Source organism: Canis lupus, chromosome 15 (genome assembly GCF_003254725.2).
Source record: "Canis lupus dingo isolate Sandy chromosome 15, ASM325472v2, whole genome shotgun sequence".
NCBI classification, from domain to species: Eukaryota; Metazoa; Chordata; class Mammalia; order Carnivora; family Canidae; genus Canis; species Canis lupus.
In genome coordinates, this window is record NC_064257.1 from 48,754,363 (window position 1) to 48,780,845 (window position 26,483).

The window sequence follows — 26,483 nt, forward strand, 5'->3', positions numbered from 1 at the left end:
AAATTCATACTTAAGTATTAAATGGTCAATTGTCATGAAGTCTATAATTTGCTTTAAAACACTTCAGTGAAAAAAAAAACAAGCATTGGTGGCAAAATGTTACAATTGTTAAATCTAAATGATAAGTGTTAATTATACTTCTTATTTTATATATTTATTTAAATATTCATAATAGAAAGTAAAACAAAACAAAACAAAAACGTGTTACATTAGCTAAATGACTATGAAGAGCAATAAGGAATAACAATGTATGAAATAGAATAGAATCACTAAAAATAAGCCCTAACAAACAAGACTGTATTATGATATAAAGGTTCACTAATCAAAAAAGTAATGATTTTAGAAAAACTGCCTAAAGCATTCACATAAAATCAAATTAGAGTATTATAAAATACAAAGAAAAACATCTCAGGTATTTTAAAACTTAAAACTGAGATCTAAATCCACAGAAAATCTGGAAGAATATTTATATATTTAAATGATTTTTTTTAAAGATTTTATTTATTTATCCATGAAACACACAGAGAGAAAGGCAGAGATGTAGGCAGAGGAGAAGCAGGCTCCAGGCAGGGAGCCCGATGTGGGACTCAATCCCGAGACCGTGAATCACGCCCTGAGCCAGCGGTAGGTGCTCAACCGCTGAGCCACCCAGGCGTCCCTATTTAAATGATTTTTTTTTAAGATTTTATTTATTTATTCATGATACAGAGAGAACAGAGATAGAGGCAGGCTTCCTGGGGGAGCCTGATTTAGGACTCGATCCCAGGACACCAGGATCATGATCTCATCCAAAGACAGATGCTCAACCACTAAGCCAACCAGGTGCCCTTTAAATAATCTTAAAATGAGAAAAAACTTAGCCTAAAAATAAAGAAAACAATCATAAAGGATATCCTTTGAATTAGTTATTAAAATTTAAATGACTATAAATGTATAATAAACGTAATGACAACAGTAAATAAATTGTGGGAAAATGTACTACAAAAAATAAAATAAAGGTTAATACCTACAAAATATAAAGTCATTGGGTAAATAAGAAATCACAAACATTTATATTTTTTGTATAGGTAATGAAAACAAATAGATATATAAAAGAGGGCAGCCCAGAAGGCTCAGTGGTTTAGCGCTGCCTTCAGCCCAGGGCGTGATCCTGGAGACCCGGGATCAAGTCCCACGTCAGGCTCCCTGCATGGAGCCTGCTTCTCCCTCTCCTATGTCTCTGCCTCTCTCTCTCTCTCCCTCTCTCTGTGTGTGTGTGTGTGTGTGTCTCATGAATAAATAAAATCTTTAAAAAAAATATATATAAAGAATATTAGTCCCATTATATGAAGCACTGTTCAAACTCACTAGTAATAAAAACAATTTATCAAACTGAAAACTATTCAATTATGGAGATAGTATAGTGAATTGTGAAAAGTGTATCAGATGAAAAGTTTTCAAAAGAAGTAGCTCAGTAGGTATTAAGATACTCAAAAGAACTCAAATACCAGATTTTCACTTAAATGAAATCAGCTCACATAAAAAATCAGAAATGCGAGTAGTGAAAGGGAAAATAAGGGAAGGGAGAAGAAATGTGTGGGAAATATCAGAAAGGGAGACAGAACGTAAAGACTGCTAACTCTGGGAAACGAACTAGGGGTGGTAGAAGGGGAGGAGGGCGGGGGGTGGGAGTGAATGGGTGACGGGCACTGGGTGTTATTCTGTATGTTAGTAAATTGAACACCAATAAAAAAAATAAATAAATAAAAAAAAATAAAATAAAATAAAAAAAAAAAGAAATGCGAGTAAAAGGTTATGAACACTGATATTCTTAAAAATTTTCTTTATAGGAGAAAGAATATAGAATTTAAGTATCTAAGGATAATGAATGTTAAAATCACTTATTACATGTTTGTATTAGGAAACATCATATAGCAATTATAAATGTCTTCAAAAATATTTCATGAATGACAAACTGCATATATAAATTTTTAATATCAGAATTTTTATTATTATTGAAGCATAATTGACAGTGTTGTATTAGCGCCAGGTGTATATAACTTGATTTGACAATTCTATATATTGCTCAAAGCTTTCCACAGTAGGTGTAGTCATCATCTGTTACCATACAAAGTTAATAAGAGGTTACTGACAATATTACCTATGTTGTACTTTACATCCCTGTGACTTATTTCTTTTATAACTTAAAGCTCATATCTCTTAATCCCCTTCATGTATTTCAAAGACCCCCCAAATATCTACTCTCTAGTAACCACCACTTTATTCTGTTTTAGAGCGTCTGTTTCTTGGTTTGTTTGTTCATTTGTTTTGCTTCTTAGAGTCTGCATGGAAGTAAAATCATGTGCTATTTTTCTTTCTTTGACCTATTTAATGTAGCATAATCCCCTCTAGTTCCATCCAAATTGTTGCAAGTTGCAAAACTGCACTCCTATTCATATAAATATGATTATTTCATATGTGGGTAAAGATATGGAATACTCATATCTGACACAATACTGGTTGGTAAAACACGGAGAGCCTTTCCTCTAAGATCAGGAAGAAGAAAAGGATGCCCACTCTCACCACTTTCTTTCAACACAGTATTAGAAGTTCTAGCCACAGCAATCAGACAACAAAAACAAAGAAGATGCATTCATACTGCCAAGGGAGAAGCTAAACTGTCACTCTTTGCAGATGGCATGATACTACATATATAAAACCTAAAGACTCCTCCAAAACACCATCACAACTATTCAATACATGAATTCAGTAAAGTCGCAGCATACAAAATTAATACCCAGAAATTGGTAGCATTTCTATACACCAATAACAAAGTAGCAGGAAGAGAAATTAAGAAAATAATCCCATTTATAGTCTCATCAAAAAGAAGACATTACAGATGGCCAAAGACACATGAAAGAATAAAAAAAAAAAAAAGAATAAAACTCCTAGGAATAAACCTAACCAGGATGTGAAAGACCTGTACCCTGAAAACTAAAACACTGATGAAAGAAATTCAAGATGGCGATAAAAGAAATTCATGGATTAGAAGATCTAACACTGCTAAAGTGTCCATACTACCCAATGCAATCTATGCATTCAATGCAATCCTTATCAAAATACTAATAAGCATTTTTCATAAATCTAGAACAAGTAATACTAAAATTTGTATGGTACCACAAAAGATCCCAAAGACCCAAAGCAATCTTGAGAAAGAAGAACAAAGCTGGAGGTATCACATTCTCAGATTTCAAGATATGCTACAAAGTTGTAGTAAATCAAAACAGTATAAAAAAAATAAAAGTATAGTACTGGCACAAAGAGACACACAGACCAATGGAGCAGAAGAGAGAGCCCAGAAATAAATCCACGCTTATACAGTCAATCTATGACAGAGGAGGTAAGAATATACAAAGGGGAAAAGACACTCTCTTCAATAAATGGTGTTGGGAAAACTGGACAGCCACATGCAAAAGAATAAAAATGGATTATTCTATTATCTTACAACATACACAAAAATAAACTCAAAATGCATTAAAGGCCTACACGTAAGACCTGAAACCATAAGACTTCTAGAAAAGAACAACAGGTAGTAATTTCTCTCACACTGGTCTAAGCAACATTTTTCTAGATATATCTCCTACGACAAGGGAAACAAAAGCAAAAAAAAAAAAAAACTATTGGGATTATACCAAAGGAAGAAGCTTTCACACAGCTAAGGAAATCATCAATAAAACAAAAAGGCAACCTTCTGAAAGGGAGAAGATATTTGCAATTGATGTGTCCAATAAGAAGTTAATATCCAACTATATGAAGAACTACAAAATTTAATACAAAAAAAAAATCTGAGTAAAAAATAGGCAGACAACCTGAATAGACTTTTTCTAAAGAAGACATTACAGATGGCCAAGGACACATGAAACAATGCTCAACATCACTAACCATGAGGAAAATGCAAATCAAACTCACAATGAGGTATACACCTACCAGAATAGCTAAAACCAAAAAGACAAAAGGAAACAAACAAGTGTTGACAAGAATATGAAGAAAAAGGAACCCTCAGCACTGATGCCACCAATGTATATTGGTACAGCTACTGAGGAAAACAGTATGAAGGTTTTGAAAGTATTAAAAATAAAAATACCGTATGATCCAGTAATTCTGCTAGTGGGTATATACTAAAAAAATCAAGAACAATAATTCGAAAAGATATGTGTACCCTATGTCTATAGCAGCATTATGTATAATAGCCAGTATAGGGAAGAAACCAAAGTGTTCATCAATAGGTAATGTTGAATTTTTAAAAATCTCCTTAAGGAGTCTAATTTGGTGAATGGCAACTTTAAGTAAATGAGTAGATTGATATATGTGTGTTTTAAAAAGACAATAAGACTGCTTGAATATTTTTGCAACCTCTTATAAGTCTACAATTTTTCAAGTTAAAGTTAAAAAGAAGGCAGCCTGGGTGGCTCAGCGGTTTAGCACTGCCTTCAGCCCAGGGCCTGATCCTGGAGACCTAGGATCAAGTCCCGCATCAGGCTTCCTGCATGGAGCCTGCTTTTCCCTCTGCCTGTGTCTCTGCCTCTCTCTCTCTCTCTCTCTCCCCCTCTCTCCACACCCCCCCCGTATCTCTCATGAATAAATACATAAAATATTTTTTTAAAGTTAAAAAGAAATCAAATAAACAGATGTTAAACCTAGACAATGCATAATATTTCATTATATTTTTCATTATTATCTAAGCTGTCTATAATAAACATGGATCACTTTTATAACTAGAAAAAAAACATTTATTTCAAATAACGGAAGTGACCATCAATCCAAAAAAACAGCAAAGATAAAAAAATTGAAAAGATAAATTGGATAATTCATCATAATTAACCTTAAAATTGGTAGTTTAGGACTCTAATATTAAATTTTCAAATCTGTTTCATATTCCTTCAGAACTGTGAAGCATATGTTGAACAATATATTATTTCAAAAGCAAACACTTCAATGATTCACTAATGCTAGAATATATTTAAATCCTTCATCTAAAATAAAAATATAAATAGAATATGTTTTTTGTTACAAAAAGAAAAAATACATAGATTGCTATATTAAGAATCAAGTCTTTTCATGGCCTTTTTTTCACAAAAACATCTGTTTTTATTACTTCAAAAACGCTGACTGGCCACTAGTTTGCAGTTTCATTGGAAGTTAAGTGAGTTTTATCGTATGGTACACAAAACAAAGGAACATTAGTCAAAAAGATATTAAGAAATTCTTACTGAAGTGGATTTTAATTTCCATAGATACCTAAAAATTAAATTATTATGTGACAAAATCAATTACAAGTTTTACAAATCTGTCATGAGTTTAAATAAACTACTTTGATAGACAAATTTTTTAATAAAAATGTTGTTGTAAAAACTGTACACGCAATACCTATACCATAAACCCTGTTTTATAAACAGGGTTCAATGTTTTGCACAAGATAAATTTTAATAAACATTCCTTTTACAGCTGTTACGATTAAGAAATGAAGTTAAGATGTACACCTCATCAATGATGTCATGACACTTAAGGAAAATCTACATAAATCAAAAGCAGAAGATACCAAGGATACCCCACTCCATTAATAATCATGCAATGAACTAAAGAGATGTGCATTTCAGATCTACAGTGTCACCAATCCACTTATAATAAATGAAACAAGTCAGCTATTTTACAACCACAAATGGTATATTAAATATATGACAACATCTCTTTTTGCAGGAGGAAGTAACTAGCAGTAGATAAAGTTCAGGTATATCATTAAAGACGGCATAGCATGAATTAAAGGCTGAATATAGATAACCTTTAGAATATAAGCTGTCTAGGAAAAAATATGCATCATATACAACATTCTTGAGGATTTAAGAGCAATATAGTTAAAAATATATGACACATGGGTATGCCTCAGTTAATTGGATTTTTTTATATATAAACAAAAGGAATTATTTTTTTATGAAAATAAGACTAGTATTTAAAAAAATACATGTTTGGTCTCTTGAATCTCATATGGAACATCTGAATAAATACATTTTCTCTATTAAAAATTTAATAATAAAATTTGTTTAAAATATTTGTTTCTATTTCAGTATATCATTATGTTTTATATTACTATACAATATTGCAAATCATAAGATGATAAAGATTAAAATGAAAAACTGTACTAGATAAAGCATAAAACTAAATAGCTCAGAATAAAGCTGCTGTGTTTGACAAAGATTAAATCCTATTTACACATTCTACAGAAATCTAATAAAATTTGAGCTAAATACATAGATTTCAGATTAAGAGATAAATTGACTAGATCTGGATTCTAGTTTTAACTATGGGTTATCTCCTTTTTATGCTGTTTTCTCCGTCATAAAATGAGAGATAACAGTTCTACTTCAGGGATTTACTGTAAGGATTAAATTAGTTGAAACCTACAAAGCATCCACAACAGTTCTTCACACAACATAAAGGACTCACACAGTATGAGTTACTGTTGTCACCATTATTTCTCATCTGATCTATGTGCATGTGTAAACGTGTGCACATGCACATACACACATACACACAGTCTCAGTCCAAACACTTTCTTCTCTTGCATAACAGTGTTTTAGAAGTATTTTCCCTCTTCAATTCCATGTTTTCTCCTTCCTCATTCTCTCTCATTCATATAAGAACATATATAACACAACTACCATCATAACTAAAAAAATTTTTTAAAGAATGAACTACAATCTCAACAGAGTTACAAAGTAACTTCTCCATATCAATTAGAAAGGACACTAAGGAATAAGATACAGGTTAGAATGATAGGCTGAAATGGCAATTAAGAACTTTTTTCTTCTATTTCTAAAAAATTAGCAAACAAAAAATTTATAAGCAAAAAAAAGGAAACTTAATAAAGTTTTTAATAACCAAGCAACAAAAAGAATATAACATACAGCATCAAATATTAAATAATTGGTTGCCATGAAGAAAATAAACCTACTGGAACTAGGGCTAAGGGTGCAGCAAAGTTTAGTTCTTAACCATGCCCCACTTGCCCAAAGCAACACTGTTCATTTGACAAAATTCTGGGAAATGTTCTTAACACCTTCATATATGGAGAGAAACAAACTGAGAAGGTATTGCTATTCCTTGCATCTTCTAATTGAAGATAAAAGCCTACAGTGTAAAACCTACAGTGTAAAAACTGATGAAGCATGAAGCAAGGAAGAAAAAATATAGGGCTGACTTCCCAGGACAGAAATAGACTCAAGATTACTTTCTGAAATGATGGATAATTATTTAAAACCTAATCACATTTTTCCCTGATGAGAATTGTCCATAGCTTCTAATAAGATGGAACAAACTTGGCAGAAGATTGTTAAAAACCCTACAAAAGAATATAAACTTAGGTGTGTTAAGAAAACCTCCTCGCCTATTTCAAAGATCTCTCCCTCTCTTCATGATAAGCTGTATAATATCAGATAAATATCAAATCGCAAGAATCAGACTATAGTTCAGAAGGAGAAAAAATTAGCTTTATATACAGTGGAGAGAAGGGAAGAAATCATGAAGATATTGTTTGTCTAAACGAATAGACTATCTAAGCAGAACATTCTAAGCGTAAACAAGATGAAAAATAAAAGCACGGTAGTGACACAAACATATATCACTAATCCATGAATACATAAAAAATAAGCTAAATAACAAAAATTTTTATGTAAAACTGAAAGATTCTATACAAATGACTATGAATCCTGAGAAAATGTAACAAAAAAAGGAAATACCCCATGATTATCTTCAAATGAAAATAACAAAAATATAATAAACACACAAAAATAAAAGTTAAAATAAGTGAACAAAATGAAAAGTTGAAGACCTAAATAAAAACAAAATATAATCATTAGAGACGAATAAATTACAAATATCAGGAACAAAATGAAACACTAAAATTGTAATTACTGATGACTAGAGATCAAAGAAAGTAAAAAAAGAAGTAACTGATAAGACAAAAAGACATATCTGACTGATTATGTTGCTAACTAAAGAAAAAATAAAAGTGAAAAAACACTAAAATATTTCAAAATCTAATTTCAAGAACTGAAGAAAATGTGAATTTGCAGATAATAACAAAAGACCATGTTCCAAGAAAATTTGATAAATGATGTTCAATACTGAGCCATTACTGCTGTTAAGGAGATGAACTTCATGGGCAAATAAAGAAATATCAGACAGAATAGAAGCAAATCAATTGAGGGCTAGAATTAAGAAACTGTGAATAATAGAAGGGGAGTACTGAATCCACTTAAATATTTTCAATCGCTCAAGCACTGTCAGAATTGTGATTGTATCCTATCAAAACACCATGGACTTTCTTCGAAGAATTGGAACAAATCATCTTAAGATTTGTGTGGAATCAGAAAAGACCCCGAATAGCCAGGGGAATTTTAAAAACGAAAACCATGTCTGGGGGCATCACAATGCCAGATTTCAGGTTGTACTACAAAGCTGTGATCATCAAGACAGTGTGGTACTGGCACAAAAACAGACACATAGATCAATGGAACACAACAGAGAAGCCAGAAATGACCTCTCAACTCTATAGTCAACTAATATACAAAGCAGGAAAGTCTATCTATTGGAAAAAAGACAGTCTCTTCAATAAATGGTGCTGGGAAAATTGGACAGTCACATGCAGAAGAATGAAATTAGACCATTCTCTTACACCAGACACAAAGATACATTCAAAATGGATGAAAGATCTAAATGTGAGACAAGAATCCATCAAAATCCTAGAGAAGAACACAGGCAACACCCTTTCTGAACTCGGCCACAGCAACTTCTTGTAAGATACATCTATGAAGGCAAGGGAAACAAAAGCAAAAATGAACTATTGGGACTTAAGATAAAAAGCTTCTGCACAGCAAAAGAAACAGTCAACAAAACTAAAAGACAACCTACAGAGTGGGAGATATTTGCAAATGACATATTAGATAAAGGGCTAGTATCCAAGATCTATAAAGAACTTATTAAACTCAACACCAAAGAAACAAACAATCCAATCATGAAATGGGCAAAAGACATGAACAGAAATCTCACAAAGGAAGACATAGACATGGCCAACAAACACATAAGAAAATGCTCCGCGCCCCCTGTTATCAGGGAAATACAAATCAAAGCCACAATGAGATACCACCTCACCCCAGTGAGAATGGGGAAAATTAACAAGACAGGAAACCACAAATGTTGGAGAGGATGTGGAGAAAGGGGAACCCTCTTGCACTGTTGGTGGGAATGTGAACTGGTACGTCCACTCTGGAAAACTGTGTGGAGGTTCCTCAAAGAGTTAAAAATAGATCTGCCCTACGACCCAGCAATTGCACTGCTGGGGATTTACCTCAAAGATACAGATACAATGAAATGCCGGGACACCTGCACCCCAATGTGTATAGCAGCAATGGCCACAATAGCCAAACTGTAGAAGGAGTCTCGATGTCCATCGAAAGATGAATGGATAAAGAAGCTGTGGTCTATATATACAATGGAATATTACTTAGCCATTAGAAACAAAAAATACTCACCATTTGCTTCAATGTGGATGGAATTGGAGGGTATTATGCTGATTGAAATAAGTCAATCGGAGAAGGACAAACATTATATGGTCTCATTCATTGGGGGAATATAAAAAATAGTGTAAGAGAATAAACGGGAAAGGAGTGAAAAAATCAGAGAGGGTGACAGAACATGAGAGACTCCTAACTCTGGGAAATGAACAAGGGGTGGTGAAAGGGAGGTGGGCGAGTGGTTGGGGTCACTGGGTGATGGGCACTGAGTGGGGCACTTGACGGGATGAACACTGGGTGATATGCTATATGTTGGCAAATTGAACTCCAATAAAAAAAGAATTGTGATTTTAAAACATGAATGTTATATATTTAGACAACATGAAAATTAAAGTACAACTTTAAAATTTGGAGAGTGAACAGAAAAATAATGAAAAAAATATGAGAGGACTAATGTCCTCAGTTTTCATAATGGGCTGTGAATTGAAATATGCAATTTAAAAAACAATTGCATGAATAAACCTCTTATTTAAAAAAAAATATGCGACCGACCAGGTAATCTTTTTCATAATTTATAAACTTCTTGTTCTTTGAGAAACTACTGGGTTTTTCCTGTACAGAGACTTTTCCTTCTGTTAGAGCTTTGTATGTAACTCTTAGAGTTTACATACAAAGCTGCAATAAAAAGCCTTCTTCGTATATCCTTATATACTTATACTTTATATTTCCAAATGATATACTGATAGAATAGGATTAGTGGGCAAATGAGTATTTGTGTGTCTATATAATTATCAAAATACATATGGCCAGAATGCCTTATGTATTTATACATTTAAAATGTATATTACCACTAAAAACATAAAAAAAATACCACTGGCCACCTACACTATCTCCTTCAGCAGTACATCACTATATTTACTTATTACTCATTACTTTATCCCAATCTAAGAATAAAGAAATGAAAGATCATGATTTCTGAAGTTTACATTTCCTTTAATATTTGTTTTTATCATTTTATATATTACTGGTTACTTATATTCTTCAATGAAATTCTTGTTCAAATTCTCTGAATCTTTGGGTTATTTTTCTCTTATCATTTCATAAAAATTAATAATATAGTGAACATATTAGTTTATCAATCTTTCCATACTCCATTATGTCTTCACATGTTGCTGATATCTTTCCTCAGTTTACAGTGTTATGTGTAGTAACAGCTGTTAAGTTTTACAATTTTACACTTGCTAAGCATCTGTCTTCCTCAGAATTTTCCCTCATATACCTTATTTCCACTTTTATAGTTTTCCAAATATTTCCCAATTACATGTACTATGTCATCTTTCATTATTTCACGGGGAAGATTTTTTTTGTATATGCTGTCTTTTATAATATTAATTAGTACTGTATATCTGGAAAGGCAAGTACATCTTCAGTATTCTTTTTCATAAATCTTAGGGCTATATAAAGGCATTTATTTTCCCATATTAACTGGATATTTAGATATCTGAATATATAATTGGGAAGTACTTAATATTTGGATATTTTTAAAAGGATATTAAGGTATTAAATTACTCCACTGTTTTTCTAATGAGTGGTATGCTAATGGATATTGCACTGACTTTACATATGTGAGAAAAACTGACATTTTTGTGACATTAAAATTATTCAATTTTGACTATAAAGGTCATTATGGAGACAACTGAGAAAACATGAATAAGGACTGTGGATTAAATAATAACTAGTGTTATACAGGTTATAACCAACGTTAATTTTCTGATTTAATAACTGTAGAATTAAAACAGAAAAAAGGCATAGGAAATTCTCACTGAAAAAATTAAAAATAGAAGATCCCTCTGACTTCACCTTGCTCTCAAATTCAGAAAAACAGAAAAAGGGGGAGAAAAGCAAATGTAATAGAACTTTAAGATCACAGAATCTAGGAGAAGGGTGAATAGCTCTTGTATTACTCAGAACCTTTCTAGAAGTAACCATTTATTTCAAAATAAAACAATGATTCTCTCTCTCTCTCTCTCTCTCTCTCTCTCACACACACACACACACACACAGAGCAACAGATACAATCCAGCATAGAATGACTTTCTAGTAGTTTATATTTTGTTTTGTATTAAGCTTTTATAGTTTTGTTCCAAACACTAACTTCATTCTTAGAGAATTTGACCCAAAACAGTATTTTTCTCTTAACTGGAAACAGACTTTATTATTGATTTCCATTTATACTGACCACTGCTGCTCAGTCATCAAATGATACAATTTTTTGCACATTAATCTTACAGCCAATAATTTCACCAAAGTCCCTATTAATTCTAGTAGAAAAATGTTTAAGAATCTCTTAGATTTTTCCTGTACCACAGCATCAGCAATCTGAAATTCTTTTTTTTAATAAATTTATTTTTTATTGGTGTTCAATTTACCAACATACAGAATAACACCCAGTGCTCATCCCATCAAGTGCCCCCCTCAGTGCCCGTCACCCAGTCACCCCCACCCCCCGCCCTCCTCCCCTTCCACCACCCCTAGTTCGTTTCCCAGAGTTAGGAGTCTTTATGTTCTGTCTCCCTTTCTGATATTTCCCACACATTTCCTCTCCCTTCCCGTATATTCCCTTTCACTATTTTTTATATTCCCCAAATGAATGAGAACATATAATGTTTGTCCTTCTCAGATTGACTTACTTCACTCAGCATAATATCCTCCAGTTCCATCCACGTTGAAGCAAATGGTGGGTATTTGTCGTTTCTAATGGCTGAGTAATATTCCATTGTATACATAAACCACATCTTCTTTATCCATTCATATTTCGATGGACACTGAGGCTCCTTCCACAGTTTGGCTATTGTGGACATTGCTGCTATAAACATTGGGGTGCAGGTGTCGTGGCGTTTCATTGTATCTGTATCTTTAGGGTAAATCCCCAGCAGTGCAATTGCTGGGTCGTAGGGCAGATCTATTTTTAACTCTTTGAGGAACCTCCACACAGTTTTCCAGAGTGGCTGCACCAGTTCACATTCCCACCAACAGTGCAAGAGGGTTCCCCTTTCTCCACATCCTCTCCGACATTTGTGGTTTCCTGCCTTGTTAATTTTCCCCATTCTCACTGGGGTGAGGTGGTATCTCATTGCGGTTTTGATTTGTATTTCCCTGATGGCAAGTGATGCAGAGCATTTTCTCATGTGCGTGTTGGCCATGTCTATGTCTTCCTCTGTGAGATTTCTCTTCATGTCTTTTGCCCATTTCATGATTGGATTGTTTCTTTGGTGTTGAGTTTAATAAGTTCTTTATAGATCTTGGAAACTAGCCCTTTATCTGATACGTCATTTGCAAATATCTTCTCCCATTCTGTAGGCTGTCTTTTAGTTTTGTTGACTGTATCCTTTGCTGTGCAAAAGCTTCTTATCTTGATGAAGTCCCAATAGTTCATTTTTGCTTTTGTTTCTTTTGCCTTTGTGGATGTATCTTGCAAGAAGTTACTGTGGCCGAGTTCAAAAAGGGTGTTGCCTGTGTTCTTCTCTAGGATTTTGATGGAATCTTGTCTCACATTTAGATCTTTCATCCATTTTGAGTTTATCTTTGTGTATGGTGAAAGGGAGTGGTCTAGTTTCATTCTTCTGCATGTGGATGTCCAATTTTCCCAGCACCATTTATTGAAGAGACTGTCTTTCTTCCAATGGATAGTCTTTCCTCCTTTATCGAATATTAGTTGACCATAAAGTTCAGGGTCCACTTCTGGGTTCTCTATTCTGTTCCATTGATCTATGTGTCTGTTTTTGTGCCAGTACCACACTGTCTTGATGACCACAGCTTTGTAGTACAACCTGAAATCTGGCATTGTGATGCCCCCAGACATGGTTTTCGTTTTTAAAATTCCCCTGGCTATTCAGGGTCTTTTCTGATTCCACACAAATTTTAAAATAATTTGTTCTAACTCTCTGAAGAAAGTCCATGGTATTTTGATAGGGATTGCATTAAACGTGTAAATTGCCATGGGTAACATTGACATTGAAATTCTTATTATGTCTTCTTTTCTTGCATTTACATTAACTATATTTTACACTTACAAAAACATCCAAGAAATTTTATGTAATGGTGACAGTAGGTATCACTTTTTTCTGATTTTAATAAAAATAGCTTTCTCCATTTAAAATGATGTTTAGTAAAGTTTATCATATTTAGACTGTTATATACATATTTTTCTGTTTTATTAGGGCTAGTTGCTAAAATTTATCATTTGCTTCCTTCTACATTTATTGATACCTTCACATAAGTTTTCAATTTTTAATTTGTTGATAATTTATTTTGTAGGTAAATATCTTAATATTAAACCATCTTTAGATTCCATGAGTAAATTCTAAGTAGTCACACTATATAATTCTTTCCTTATATTGTTAAATTGTTGGTTCAAGTTTTAGTTAGAATTTCATACCCGTATTCTGACATGAAATTGGTCTTCTAGAGTTTATTTTTCCAGTGTCTTTTTCATGTTGTGACAGTTGTATAAAATGTTCTGGGAGTGCATCTTTTTTTAATGTATCAGAAGAATCAGCAACATCTGAATTATCTGCTTTAACATTTTCTAAACAATTCAAATGGTACTTTTTAACTTTTTTAATTCTTAGTAAATGTGTCAAATTTTCTACTTCACTTTAGGTGTGAATTTTGGTAATTTATATAGCCACAGCACCATTAAATTCCCCCTGTGAATTCACATTTATTACATGTGTTCATGCGCAACTGCTAAGATAAGTAGTGGTCCCCAAGATGAGTCTGTCACTGTTCCCCTCTGTGAGGACTCAAAACCAAACAAAAAAGCTGTATGCTCCCTCATTTCCTCAGCTACAAATGTTAGCATGGTCTCAAACCTCAAGGGTAAAGAAACTTCATGAACTTAAGTTTCAGCTTCTCCCTAAAACCTGGAATATCTTTTCTCTACCAAAGCAATTTTTCTTCTGCTTGGTTGTCATTTCTGGTTAACTAGCTCTGCCTTGCCCAGAGAGGCCAGAAGTCCTTCACTACTCACATTATTGGAATTTTTGAGCCAAAACCCACTTATATGGTTAAGATGAGGTCAACCAAACATAGAAGCTGCCATGAGAAATTTGTAGATAAAATGGAGTTGAGAACAGAGTGCTACAGATAACTGTACTACTATCTTTCCAGAATTCCCCATGACTCTCAAAAATATGTAATTTTTTGATGATATGTGATATATCTATATGATATATAGACCATTTTACCTATGCAGTTTCCCACAGTTACCATTAAAAATGGCAAGTTCCTCAAACCAACCATGTTTCACCTACCTCAAATTCTGCATGTCTGTGAATATCCTCTGCTCGTTGCCTGCTCAGGATAAATTCAGCTTCATTTGCTACTCTTACTAGATGATCCTTCATTGTTTGGCTAAGCAACCTATAAAGAGATGAATACTGTCAAATAAATAAATGTATACACTCATATGATTAATCACTGCTCAAAGTCAATGTATCTTGTTATTGGGGAAGGAAAGGATGTTTACTCTCCTCTTCTGTCATCATGTCCAATGAAATGCCATTATGTCACTCTAAATAATTAAAGGATATAACAGCAAAAAGTTATCCTTCTGGCAATAGCAGAATAGCTTTTATCCAACTAGCTATCCAACAAAAACTAAAACTGCTGGATTAAATTTGTGTTTTAGTCTTTTTTAAGGTACTGGAGAGTTTACAAGGCAGCCACGATTTAAGGAGCCAAGATCTTAGAGAAGAAAGCACACAGAAGACATTCAGCATGACTTTTCTCATTGAAACATTTACTTTTCACAGGTGGAAATAGAGAAGCTAAACAGAAACAGTCTTACAGAGCGAGCTAGGGAGACAAAAATTGAATGTTATAAACTGCCAGGGTGGAGGGATCCTAGTGGATTATCCAGGCTTAGAGAAGGAACCCAAGTATATCTTAGGAAATAGAACAGACCAGACCTCAGAGACACAAAAACAGACTCTCAAACAACATTATAGTGAGTTGTACTTAGATTATGTGAAAGCCTAAAAGCGAAACAAAAATTTCAAAATCTCACAAGATGAGAAGAAAAATAGACATACCAATACAGGAGAACTCTATTCCAAACAAATGAAATAGGGCAACCTCTCACAAATATTTAAAACTCTCTAGCTTTGAAACAACTCAGTCCTAAATTAACATAATCAGCACCTAGTCTAACTCTTAATCAGAAATCAAAGGAAATCCTTAGTGGAAGATATCATCACCTACAGACTTACACTTACCCCTGTAATTTTAAATATAATTTCCAACAGTCAATCACCAGTTAACAGAAATGGCAAGAGACAATAAAGGAATGAAAACCAAACAGAAGCCAACTTAGACAATCAAGATAGTAAAGTTTCATATCTGAACACTGAAATAAATGTAGTTACAGTTCAGGACAACAGATTCTAAGAAAAAGAATTCCAGTAGAGATTGCAAACTCTAAAACTACTCAACAAAACAAACATGAAATTAAGAATATATTTACCAGCTTATTAATATTAAACTCAAATAAAGAAGTACTTAACTGAAGAATAGGTCAATGACAACTAAACAGAAGCATGGTAAGAAAAATAAATAACAGATACACAGAACATGATAAAAAGGTCTAACATGAACGTATCTGAAGTAAGGAAAGAAGACAAATAATTCAAAAAGAACAATATTTGAAGAGATAATGGGCAACATTTTTTGAAAACTGGGGGAAAAAAACATTGATCCATATGTTGAAGTGTTACAAACTCCAAGTAGGATCAAAGAATACCACACCTAGTCAAATCATAATAAAACTGTCAGAGGAAAAAAATCTTAATGGCAGCCAGAGAGAGGGAGAAAATGGAAGAGGTAAGGGCACTCCCCTTCCCCCCCCTTTCAAAAGAGCAAGAATAAGACTGATGGAAGCCAGATAAGAATGCAATAACCTCTATCAAGTGCTAAACAAAAAAAGCAGCTAAGAATGCTATACCCCCAAAAAACACCTTTTAACAATAAAAGTGAAAGTATCCAGAATATAAACACTATGAAGAGTCTTTTTTTCTGAAACTCCCTTATCTGCCTAGGAGTACAGTCTCCCAAAAGAATTCATCTGTCACAAGTCCTCTCCACTGAAGTTTCTCAACCAGGAAAGAATGACTTCTATTACATAGACACTTAGAAGTCAGCACCTGGATAGGAAATTGCCTAAAGGGATATTGTCACAAAACTATCTTATCTCCCATCTATTCTCCTAAGGGTTCATTTATTTTTCTTTAAAGTCATTTGTTTTCCCCTAAGTGCCCTTCTTTCTTCCCCCTCACCTATTAAGTAGTATAAAGCCTCAAAATTTAATCTCTTCAAGTGACATTTTTCTATGAATTCTCTTCAACATCCATGAATTTAAAAAGCTGTCTTTTCTCTTACTAATCTTTTCTGAATTTGTTTCACAGGCCCCCAAAGAACGAACCTAAGAGGACAGAGGAAAAATTTTTCCTCTCAGGCAAAAATAAAATAAGCACATTTAATGACAAACAAAACAGAAAGAAATTGTCAGCAGACAATCCACACTAAAGGGAGTTTTTCAGACAAGGAAAATAATATCAGATTGATGTAACACAATGAAGTAGAAAACAAAAGAAAAAGTCAACATGGGTAAATCTAAAAGAATACTGAATGTTTACAACAATTATAATAATGACTTCTAAAATTCAAAAATGTCATAATGTTTAAATGTATAACAGCACTCAAAGCAAAAGAAATTAAAAGGAATTAGTGTTGTAATGTTCTTTCATTGTCTATGAATTGGTGAAAGAAACAATTTAGGATGTTAACAACTCTAATATTCACATTTCAATCCCTAGTCAACCACTAAAGTTATCTAAAATAATGTATAACCAATACACCAATAGAAAAAAAACTGGTTAACAAAAAACATTTACCTCAAAAGAAGGGAAAAAAAGAACACACAAAACATGGAGCAAATAAAAAGGGTACAAATAACAAGAAGGTAAGTTTTAACCAAAATACCTCAGAAATATATAGGAAGGGAACAGATTTAATAATTATGTCAGTAGATTTTTTTTAAAGTATGTGCTGTTTAAACATAAAAGTTTCAATAAAGGTTTTAACAAATGTTGAACGTAATTTTTCAAAAATATAAACAACTTGAAAAATAGTGAAAGAAGACTAATGTACTTTTATTAATATAAGAAAAAGTTGGCTTTAAGAAACAAAATTAGAGGTAAAACAATAAATACTTCAAATGTATTTATTTTAAATTTTAATAATTATAATATAATAATTATAAATATAAATTTATAAATGTTCTTAAGAATGTGATTTACAACTGGGTGTAGAAGATATAAAGCTATAGCCTATTTTAAGATGTGATTACAAACCTGATGAAATGGACACATAACATTATAGCCTTTAAGTGAAGAATATTCTTATCATGAAAACATGGATCATATACAAAACAGGCAAAATGTGGGGTCACAAAGAAATCTGTAATGAATTTTAAAGGAAGAAGTCATAGTGAGTGCATTCTACACAGTAGAACTAAATTAGAAAAAAAATAACAGAACATTCTGAGCAAAGAAACTCTAGGATGGCCTACAACTTTCCCAACTTTCTAGTGTCCTCAGACTCATTTAATCCTCTCCCTTAGATTGTGGACAGGAGCTATGGCATCCATCTAAGCAAAAAACACAGTAACATTGAAGAAATACCATTTCCATTATTACATTACGTAAGAGTCAAACTTCCATTTTACTAGTTGTCTCTCTCTATTGAATCTCTACCCTGATGGCTTAGCTGAAGAAAGCTGCCATGTTATGAGCTGCCTGTGGAGAAGCCCATGTGGTGAGAAGCTGAGTACATTCTTCAGACAATGACAAGCAAGGAAGTGAAACGCAATTTCAGAAACTCACAAAGAACTAAATCCTGCCAACAACCAGATGAACTTGGAAGCAGATACTTCCCCAAATATCAGATGAGACTGCAGCCCACAAACACCTTAGCTACAGGCTTATAAGAGAAATTGAAGCAGAGGTGCCAAACAAGTCATGCCCAGAATTCTAATCAACAGAAACTATGAGATAATAAGTGTGTGTTGCTTTAAGGCCAGATTTTGCTAATATTGTTGATGCAGCAGTAAGTAATAACTCTTGTTCCCACCAATATTTGAAGTTTATGAATATACCTCTAAATAACCCATGCATGAAAGAAAACTTGATAATGGAAATTAGTAAATGCTTTGAACTGAAAGATATTGGAAAACATCAAATCAAAATGTGGGATTCTGCTAAATCTATGGTTGGAGAGAAATTTATACACTGAATATAGAAGAAACTCTGAAAATATATTAAGTATTCAACTGAACAAATGAGAAGGAGATCACAGAAAATTCAATATATTGAAATTTTTAAAAAGTAGAAATTAATTATGAAATAAAAATGCACTTTAGAAAATCAATAAACTTAAAAGTTGGTTCTTTTAAAAAATTAATAAAATCCAAAAAAATATGTAAACAATTAAAATTACTAATTGAATTTAGGAAGATCACTAGACTGAAGTGACCTAGATCACTATAAGTGATAAAATAAATAAAAATCTACTACACTCTATTTAGTAGTTACCCAAAAAGTGGAAATAATTTTAAGTATTACTTTCAAAAGCATTAAAAATCATCAAAATATGTAGGAACTAACCAAATGTGCTAGAATTCTATATTAATAAAAAGAATGCTGAGAGAAGTTAAAGAACACTTAAAGAAATTAAAGAATGATATCATGTTCATGAAAGTGAAAGTGATATTGTAAAGATATCAATTCTCCATAAAGTGATGTATAGCTATAACAAATCCCAGTCAAAATTCTAGCAGGTCTTTCTGTGGTACTTGACAAGTTGATTCTGACAGTTATATGAAAATATAAAGACAAAGAATAGCTGAGACATTCTTAAAGAGGAGGAGGAAAGAGAAGAAATAACAATTATAACAGAGGACTAATACTACCAAATATTAGGGCTTATTATAAAGATCGAGACCATGTAGTACTGGGCCATTAATCAAGATAGCATAGTATTGGGGCAAACAGAGATAAACAGACTAATCCTTCAGAGGAGAACATCCAGAAACAGATTCACACATATGTGCTCACCAGATTTAAGATAAAGGTACTATTGCAATAAGGAGGAAGGAGATGGGATTTTTCAGTAACTGGTCCGGGAACAATCAATCATAATCATATAAACAAAATTAACCTTGACTTCTATCTCAAACCATAACAAATCAATTTCAAATTGATCAAAGACAAGAACTAAACACTTCTAGAAGCTTTCATAAGATCATGTACAACAATATCTTCATGACTTAAAGATTTCTTGAAAAAATACAACATAAAAATACTGATATATTGGACTTCTTTAAAATTAAAGATTTGTGCTTATGAAAGCCACTATTAAGAGATTTAAAAGATATACTTAAGAAAGGGAGAATACATTTGGAATACTTATAATCAACATGGAACTTACATCTTATATAAGGAATTCTTACAAATAAAAGACAATAATCATAATTTTTAAATGAGCGAAGTACATGCATGAATAAGCACTTCCCAAAAGATTTCCAAAATGCAAATAAATCCATGAAAAGGTGTTCAAGACTACTAGTCACCAGAGAAATACAAATAAAACCATAAACTGTACGACACCCCACCAGAATTACTATATATTTTTTTTAAGTTATTTTCAAATTTTGGCAAGGATATAAAGCAACAGGGACTCTCATAATCACACAATGTATGAAAAAAAGTTTTTTTGTTTTAAAGATTTTATTATTTATTAATCAGAGAGAGAGAAAGAGAGAGAGAGAGAGAGAAAGAGGCAGGCTCCATGCCGGAAGCCCAACGTGGGACTCGATCCCGGGTCTCCAGGATCACACCCTGGGCTGAAGGCAGCGCTAAACCACTGAGCCACCAGGGCTGCCCGAAAAAAAGTTTATAGCAACTTTACTTATAATAGCCAAGACAAGCAACTACTCAAGTGACCACTAAGAGTAAAATGGATTAAAATAGTATATTCATATAATAAAATACTAAGCAGTAAGTACCAAAAAAATCAACTAATGTTATACATAACAAAATTAATTTCACTAACAATGTTGAGCAAAAGTACAATAGTACAAAAGTACAATATACATAGTACAGGGATCCCTGGGTGGCGCAGTGGTCTGGCGCCTGCCTTTGGCCCAGGGCGCGATCCTGGAGACCTGGGATGGAATCCCACGTCGGGCTCCCTGCATGGGGCCTGCTTCTCCCTCCTCCTGTGTCTCTGCCTCTCTCTCTCTCTCTGTGACTATCATGAATAAATAAAATCTTTTAAAAAAATAGTACAAAAGTACAATATACACTATAAGAATCATTTTGTATAAAAAATTTTTTTAGTTCATGTATGGTATTAGAAAACAAGAGCTTAAGAGATGGTTTAACTTTAGTGCCACCTAAGACATTTCCATGTAATGACTAATATGGAGCTTTAGTAATGATAACAGTTCTAAACTTCCCAGCAAAATACTCTGGATATAAGAATAATTGTCCCATTTTTAATGAATACTTTCATAACACCATTTACCTACCATGAATATTAACAGAATGATTCATTTCATATAAATACAATGCTTCTGAACATGTTTGCTATGTATAGGTCTTCTAAGCTTCTTTCTTTAAAAGTGGAAAGAAAGGTTGAGCAGGATTAAGATTTTTTTTTTTTATTTAATAGCATAAATTACCTAAACTGCAACTATACAATGCCTACAAAAGTTAGACCCAACAACAGTCATCAACAATGGTATGCCTATAAACAGATACTTGTCTCTCCTGGTAGCAATATTTTAATATTCTAATCAAAATGTCAATAAAATATGCATAGACTTTGATACAAAGCAATGATTACACTCCTTCTAACTTACCATATGAACATGTTCCCTCAAGTGCAGAAACACACGTGTGCACACAAGGTATTTCACTAAAACAGTTTTTAAAGGTGAAAACCTAAAAGAACCAAGATATGCAAACCTATAATGAGATATTCTTCTGAATTGACAACAAAAGGATTTCCACAATATATTGTTAAGTGAGAAAAGAAAACTAAAAGAATATCATGTACAATATGAGTTTGGAAAAAATATTAAAGAAAATACCCCAAACTGCCATTTATCTAGAATTAGTTCAGCAAAATAGGGCCTGTGGGCCAAATATGGCCTGTCAATGATGTCTTAGAAAGTCTAACACATTTACGATATGGCCTTTTACAAAAAAGTATGCCAGCCCCTGCTCTAGAAAGTAGGTCTGCTTTCCTCCCTTATTTCTCTGTTCTTTGAAGTTTTACAAGAAGGAATAATTAAAAGAAAACCAGAATATCTTTAAAGAAAATAGAAAAGCTTTCTGTTCTTCTACCACTTTTTCCACATCTTTATTTGGTTGTTGTTTTGTTTTGTTGAGAGACAAAGATCTCTGCACACACAAGAAGCAGGAAGGGCAAAGGGGAAGAGAGAGACCGAGAGAGAGACAATCTTAAGCAGACTCCATGCCTAGCCTGGAGCCCAACTCAGGACTTGATCTCACGACCCTGAGATGATGACCAAGAGTCACACATTTAAATGATTGAGCCACCCACCGCAGCACCCCTTCATATCTCTATTAAGTTCGTATATACTATTTATAATTTGATTCCAAATCTGTCATACCTTCTCCATAATCCCCAAACTATCTCCCAGCCACTTCAGAAGTTAATGTGATGTGTTATGATTTGGGGGTAAGATCATTAGAGTATTTTTCAAAATATTACTAAATAGTACACATTCAGGCATTACAGATAAAAATAATCCCTAGTGCAAGTGTAAAATCAGCTAATGAATAACTTCCTATGACTCTATAGATAGAGAAAGCAAGGGCTTTCATAAGTATAAACATGAAATACTGGTTGTTCTTCTTAGTTTCTCTCCAGAGACAAAAAACCACATCGTGAATTAACATCAATATATTGCCTCACAGCACTCAAACATTAATTGAATTGATTAGTCAAAGACACACCATCCTCCCAGTCCCCAACCAAGCAACCTCAAAGTTATTCTCGTCTCCTCCCTCTTTCCTACCACCTTCCTACAGGCCCCTTAATCAATCAGCAAATATTGTCAGTATTTCCTCTGTAATATTTCCAGGTTTAATTTATGCTCTATATTTCACAGCCAATGTTCTAAAAATCAAGTCTTTATCACTTCATTTACACTTTAACTGAATGCATCTTCTGACCTTCTAACATGTTTGTACATAATTCCCTGTCTTTTGAATCCCTATCAAATATCTACACAACATCTACTACAATATAAAGACTAGGCTAAGCACTGAAGACAGGCTTTTCTTATATTTTAGTTGGGGAGAAGAGAATATCCTGAGGTTCTTTCCAGCTGTAAACTCTAATGCAAGTGCTGTGATAGACAAACTCCAGGGTAACCTCCAATGAGTCAAGGTCTTCTATCCCATCATACTTAATTTAACCTGGGCAAAATCTGGGACTTGCTTCTAGGAAACAGAATATAGCAAAGATGACAGGATAGTCATTCCTTAAATAGATTACTTTACACACCAAAGTAAAGGCATAGTCACTCTTGTGACATGTTACGTTAGAAGGCTCTGCTTTAGCTGACTAGAGGAAATTCTACAGCCATCCTTAAAAAAAGTAAGCAACCATGTTATGAGAGGACCATGTGACAAAGTACTACAGACAGCCTTTAGGAGCTAAGACTGGATGCTAGTGACGGCAAGCAAGAAAATGGGGAACCCAGTCCTACAAATAAAAGAAACTAAATTCCAACAACAATATGAGTTTAGAAAATGAATCCAAGTTCCAGAGATGAACACAGCTTGGCCAACACCTTTACAAATGTATGAAATTCTAAGTAGAGGATCCAGTTGAGCTGTGCCCAAACACCTGGCACACAAAAATTATAAAAAAGCAAATATATGTTGTTTTAAACTTTGGGGGTGCCTGGATGACACTGTCGGTTTAAGCATCTAACTCTTGGTTTTGGCTCAGGTCCTGGTCTCAGTGTGGTAATCTCAGGGCAGTGAGATGGAGTCCTGCACTTAGCAAGGAGTCAGGTTGAGTTTCTTTCTTCCTCTCTCTCTGCCTCTGACTCTCCCCCACCCTGCCCAGCATGTGTGCATGCATGTATGCTCTCTCTCTCTCTCTTAAATAAATATTTATAAATAAATAAATAGATAAGATAATAAACTGTAATGTTTGTGGTAATTTGTTATGCAGCAATGATAATAAAATACTATATATGAATACATATGCTATCATAGTTCAGTAGAAGCAAAGAGGACTATGAACTCCTCAAATAAAAAAAAAATTAAAAAATTTAGAAAACACCAATAGAGGGGCACTTGAGTGGCTCAGTCAGTTACGTTTCTGCCTTTGGCTCAGGCCATGATCTCATATTCCTGAGATGAGCCCAATGTCTGGCTCCTTGTTTATCAAGGTGTCTGCTTCTCCCTCTCTCTCTCTCAAATAAAATCTTTAAAAAAAACAAAACAAAACAATAGAGAGCCAGAGCATAACGATGAGCCTTAAATAAAGGGCAAAAGCAATAAGGAAAGGGAAGGACACTCCAGGAAACAGTATGAACAAAGTCATGAAGAGTATCCAAAAAATGTGTTATATTTTGAAGAGAACCAAAATACTCTTTCACGTTTATTTTTCAAGATGGATATTCATGACAAAGAGAGGTAAGCAGAGAGATAATATTCTGTCTTGATGTCTTCTTTTCTGTTTTTGGTGCTTTAGCATAAAAGTAAAGCATGTTGTAAAAAGGAAAACACATCATGCAACTTATCATTTTTAAATGAAGCAACAACTGAAAGCCCCCAAACCCTCTTTCCTGTCCATTTTTCAGAAGACATCACCACTAAGAGTTTATGTTCCTGTCTACATTTTTCTAAACATATAGAAATATACATGGTTATCTGTATACCATGTATTATATATGTACATATATAGTAATTATATATGTATGTATACATATTTATGCGCTTGTTTGTAAAAATATTTTTCAACACTGAAGGAGTCATGCTAAAAAAATCTGTTCGTTTTAGCTAAAAAAATTTCTGTGGGCAGAATACACCATACGTGATTAAACTAGGCCCTTATTCAGAGGTCATTCATTCTTTTCTTCTCTACCCTAACATTATCACTACTTGTCCAGTTACTAAAGCTAGAAATATCATATTTGACTCTTCCTTATTCATCATCCTTCACATCCAATAGACTACTTTCCATTCAACCTGTGCAATAACTCTAAAAACTGTCTCTCTGTAACATTTTCCAAGGCCCCTCACGCACTCACCATCATACCTGCAATTATTAAAATAGTCGCCAAACTTCTTTCCCTTAGTCTTGTTCTAGCCAATGCTTCATCAAAGTTACTTTTTCAAAATGTAAGCCTGATCATCACAGTACATTTTTTAAAGTTGTTACTACCTTCCCATGATCTACAAAAGAGAGCTAACACCTTTGCATGGCTTAGAAACCAGGCTCACTTCTGCAATTTCTTTATACTCTAAGACTGCTTTCTCAAACATTACACCTTATATTTTACACCTCTTTGCATCTGTTCCTACTATTCTCTCAGCCAGGAATGACCTCATTTCTTATTCCATCTTGCCTATCTTACTAATCCTTCAAAGCAAAACTCAAAAGTCAACTACATAAAACTTTTCCTGATCCTACATCTGTTTTCCCTCCACAGAACTAATCCTCTACTAAGGTGTGCATGCCTCTTTTGTTACCACAAAATCCTCTACTAATCCTCTACTAAGGTGTGCATGCCTCTTTTGTTACCACTTATTATATCGTATCATTCTGTATGGAACCATCTCAATTATCTTCCATTCCAGATTGCACCAACCCTGTATAATTTATCCTCCTATCCCCAGAGCATAGATGGTGTCCAGGAGTGCTTATAGGGAAAATAAACTCTGAATACTCACTGATGCCAGGCAATTCTAGGCTATTATACGTGAGGAATACAAAGATGCATAAAACTGTCCACAAGGAGTTTACCATCTAACATAGGAAGGTAGGACTACCTGCAAATAGTAAGGTAACTGTACCTTAAGTACATTAAGGTTCTTAAAACATTTTCTTCTATTTTCTTCAATACAATATAGCATGCTCCTGGTTTTTCTCCTACTTATTAGCTGCTTCTTCATTTTCTCCTTTCCAGTCTCCTTCTCTGTATGACCTTTAATTTTTGTTGTGTCCCAGAGCTCAGTTCTGTACCCTTTCCTCTACCTGAATTATCTCATCCATCTGGTGACCCTGAAATTTCAGCTACATGCTGATTCCTATATCCTTAAACCTACTCTCTTGGTTACCTGTATTTCCAACTCATATAATCTTCACGTGAATACCCAATGAGCATTTCAAATTTAACATTTCCAAAATGGAACTCTTGATTCTATCTCCCCATTCTCAATAAAACCTCTTTCCCTATCTCTGCCTCACTTTTTTCCACTTTAATAAATACAACCTAAATCCACTTAACTAAGCCCTAGGATTAAATAATTAATGTTAGCAAGGACATGGAGAATTGAAACTCTTATGCACTGTTGGTGGGAATGTGAAATTGTGCCCCAAGTTAAGTAATACAGCAATTCCTCAAACAAATTAAAATGATAATATGTAGATCATACAATCCAAAAATTCCACTCCTGGCTTTATAGTCAAAAGAAATGAAAGCAGAGACTAGTAGCATTAGTCACAAAAACCAAAAGGTAGAAGCAACCCAGTGTCTACCAATGAATGAATGTATAATAAAATGTGGTATATACATACAATGAAATAAAAGGAAATTCTGACATG

General features: G+C 33.5%; 1 protein-coding gene across 13 annotated transcripts in view; it reads right to left on the bottom strand.

The window, feature by feature from the left end:
* Nucleotides 1-26,483, bottom strand: part of LRBA (LPS responsive beige-like anchor protein) — a 728,875-nt gene that overhangs the window by 417,721 nt on the left and 284,671 nt on the right. For all 13 annotated transcript variants that reach the window (XM_025439493.3, XM_025439495.3, XM_025439499.3 and 10 more), the window contains one exon: nucleotides 14,864-14,972. In XM_025439493.3, coding sequence (XP_025295278.1) covers nucleotides 14,864-14,972 — 109 coding nt within the window. The remainder of the gene's footprint in view (nucleotides 1-14,863; nucleotides 14,973-26,483) is intronic.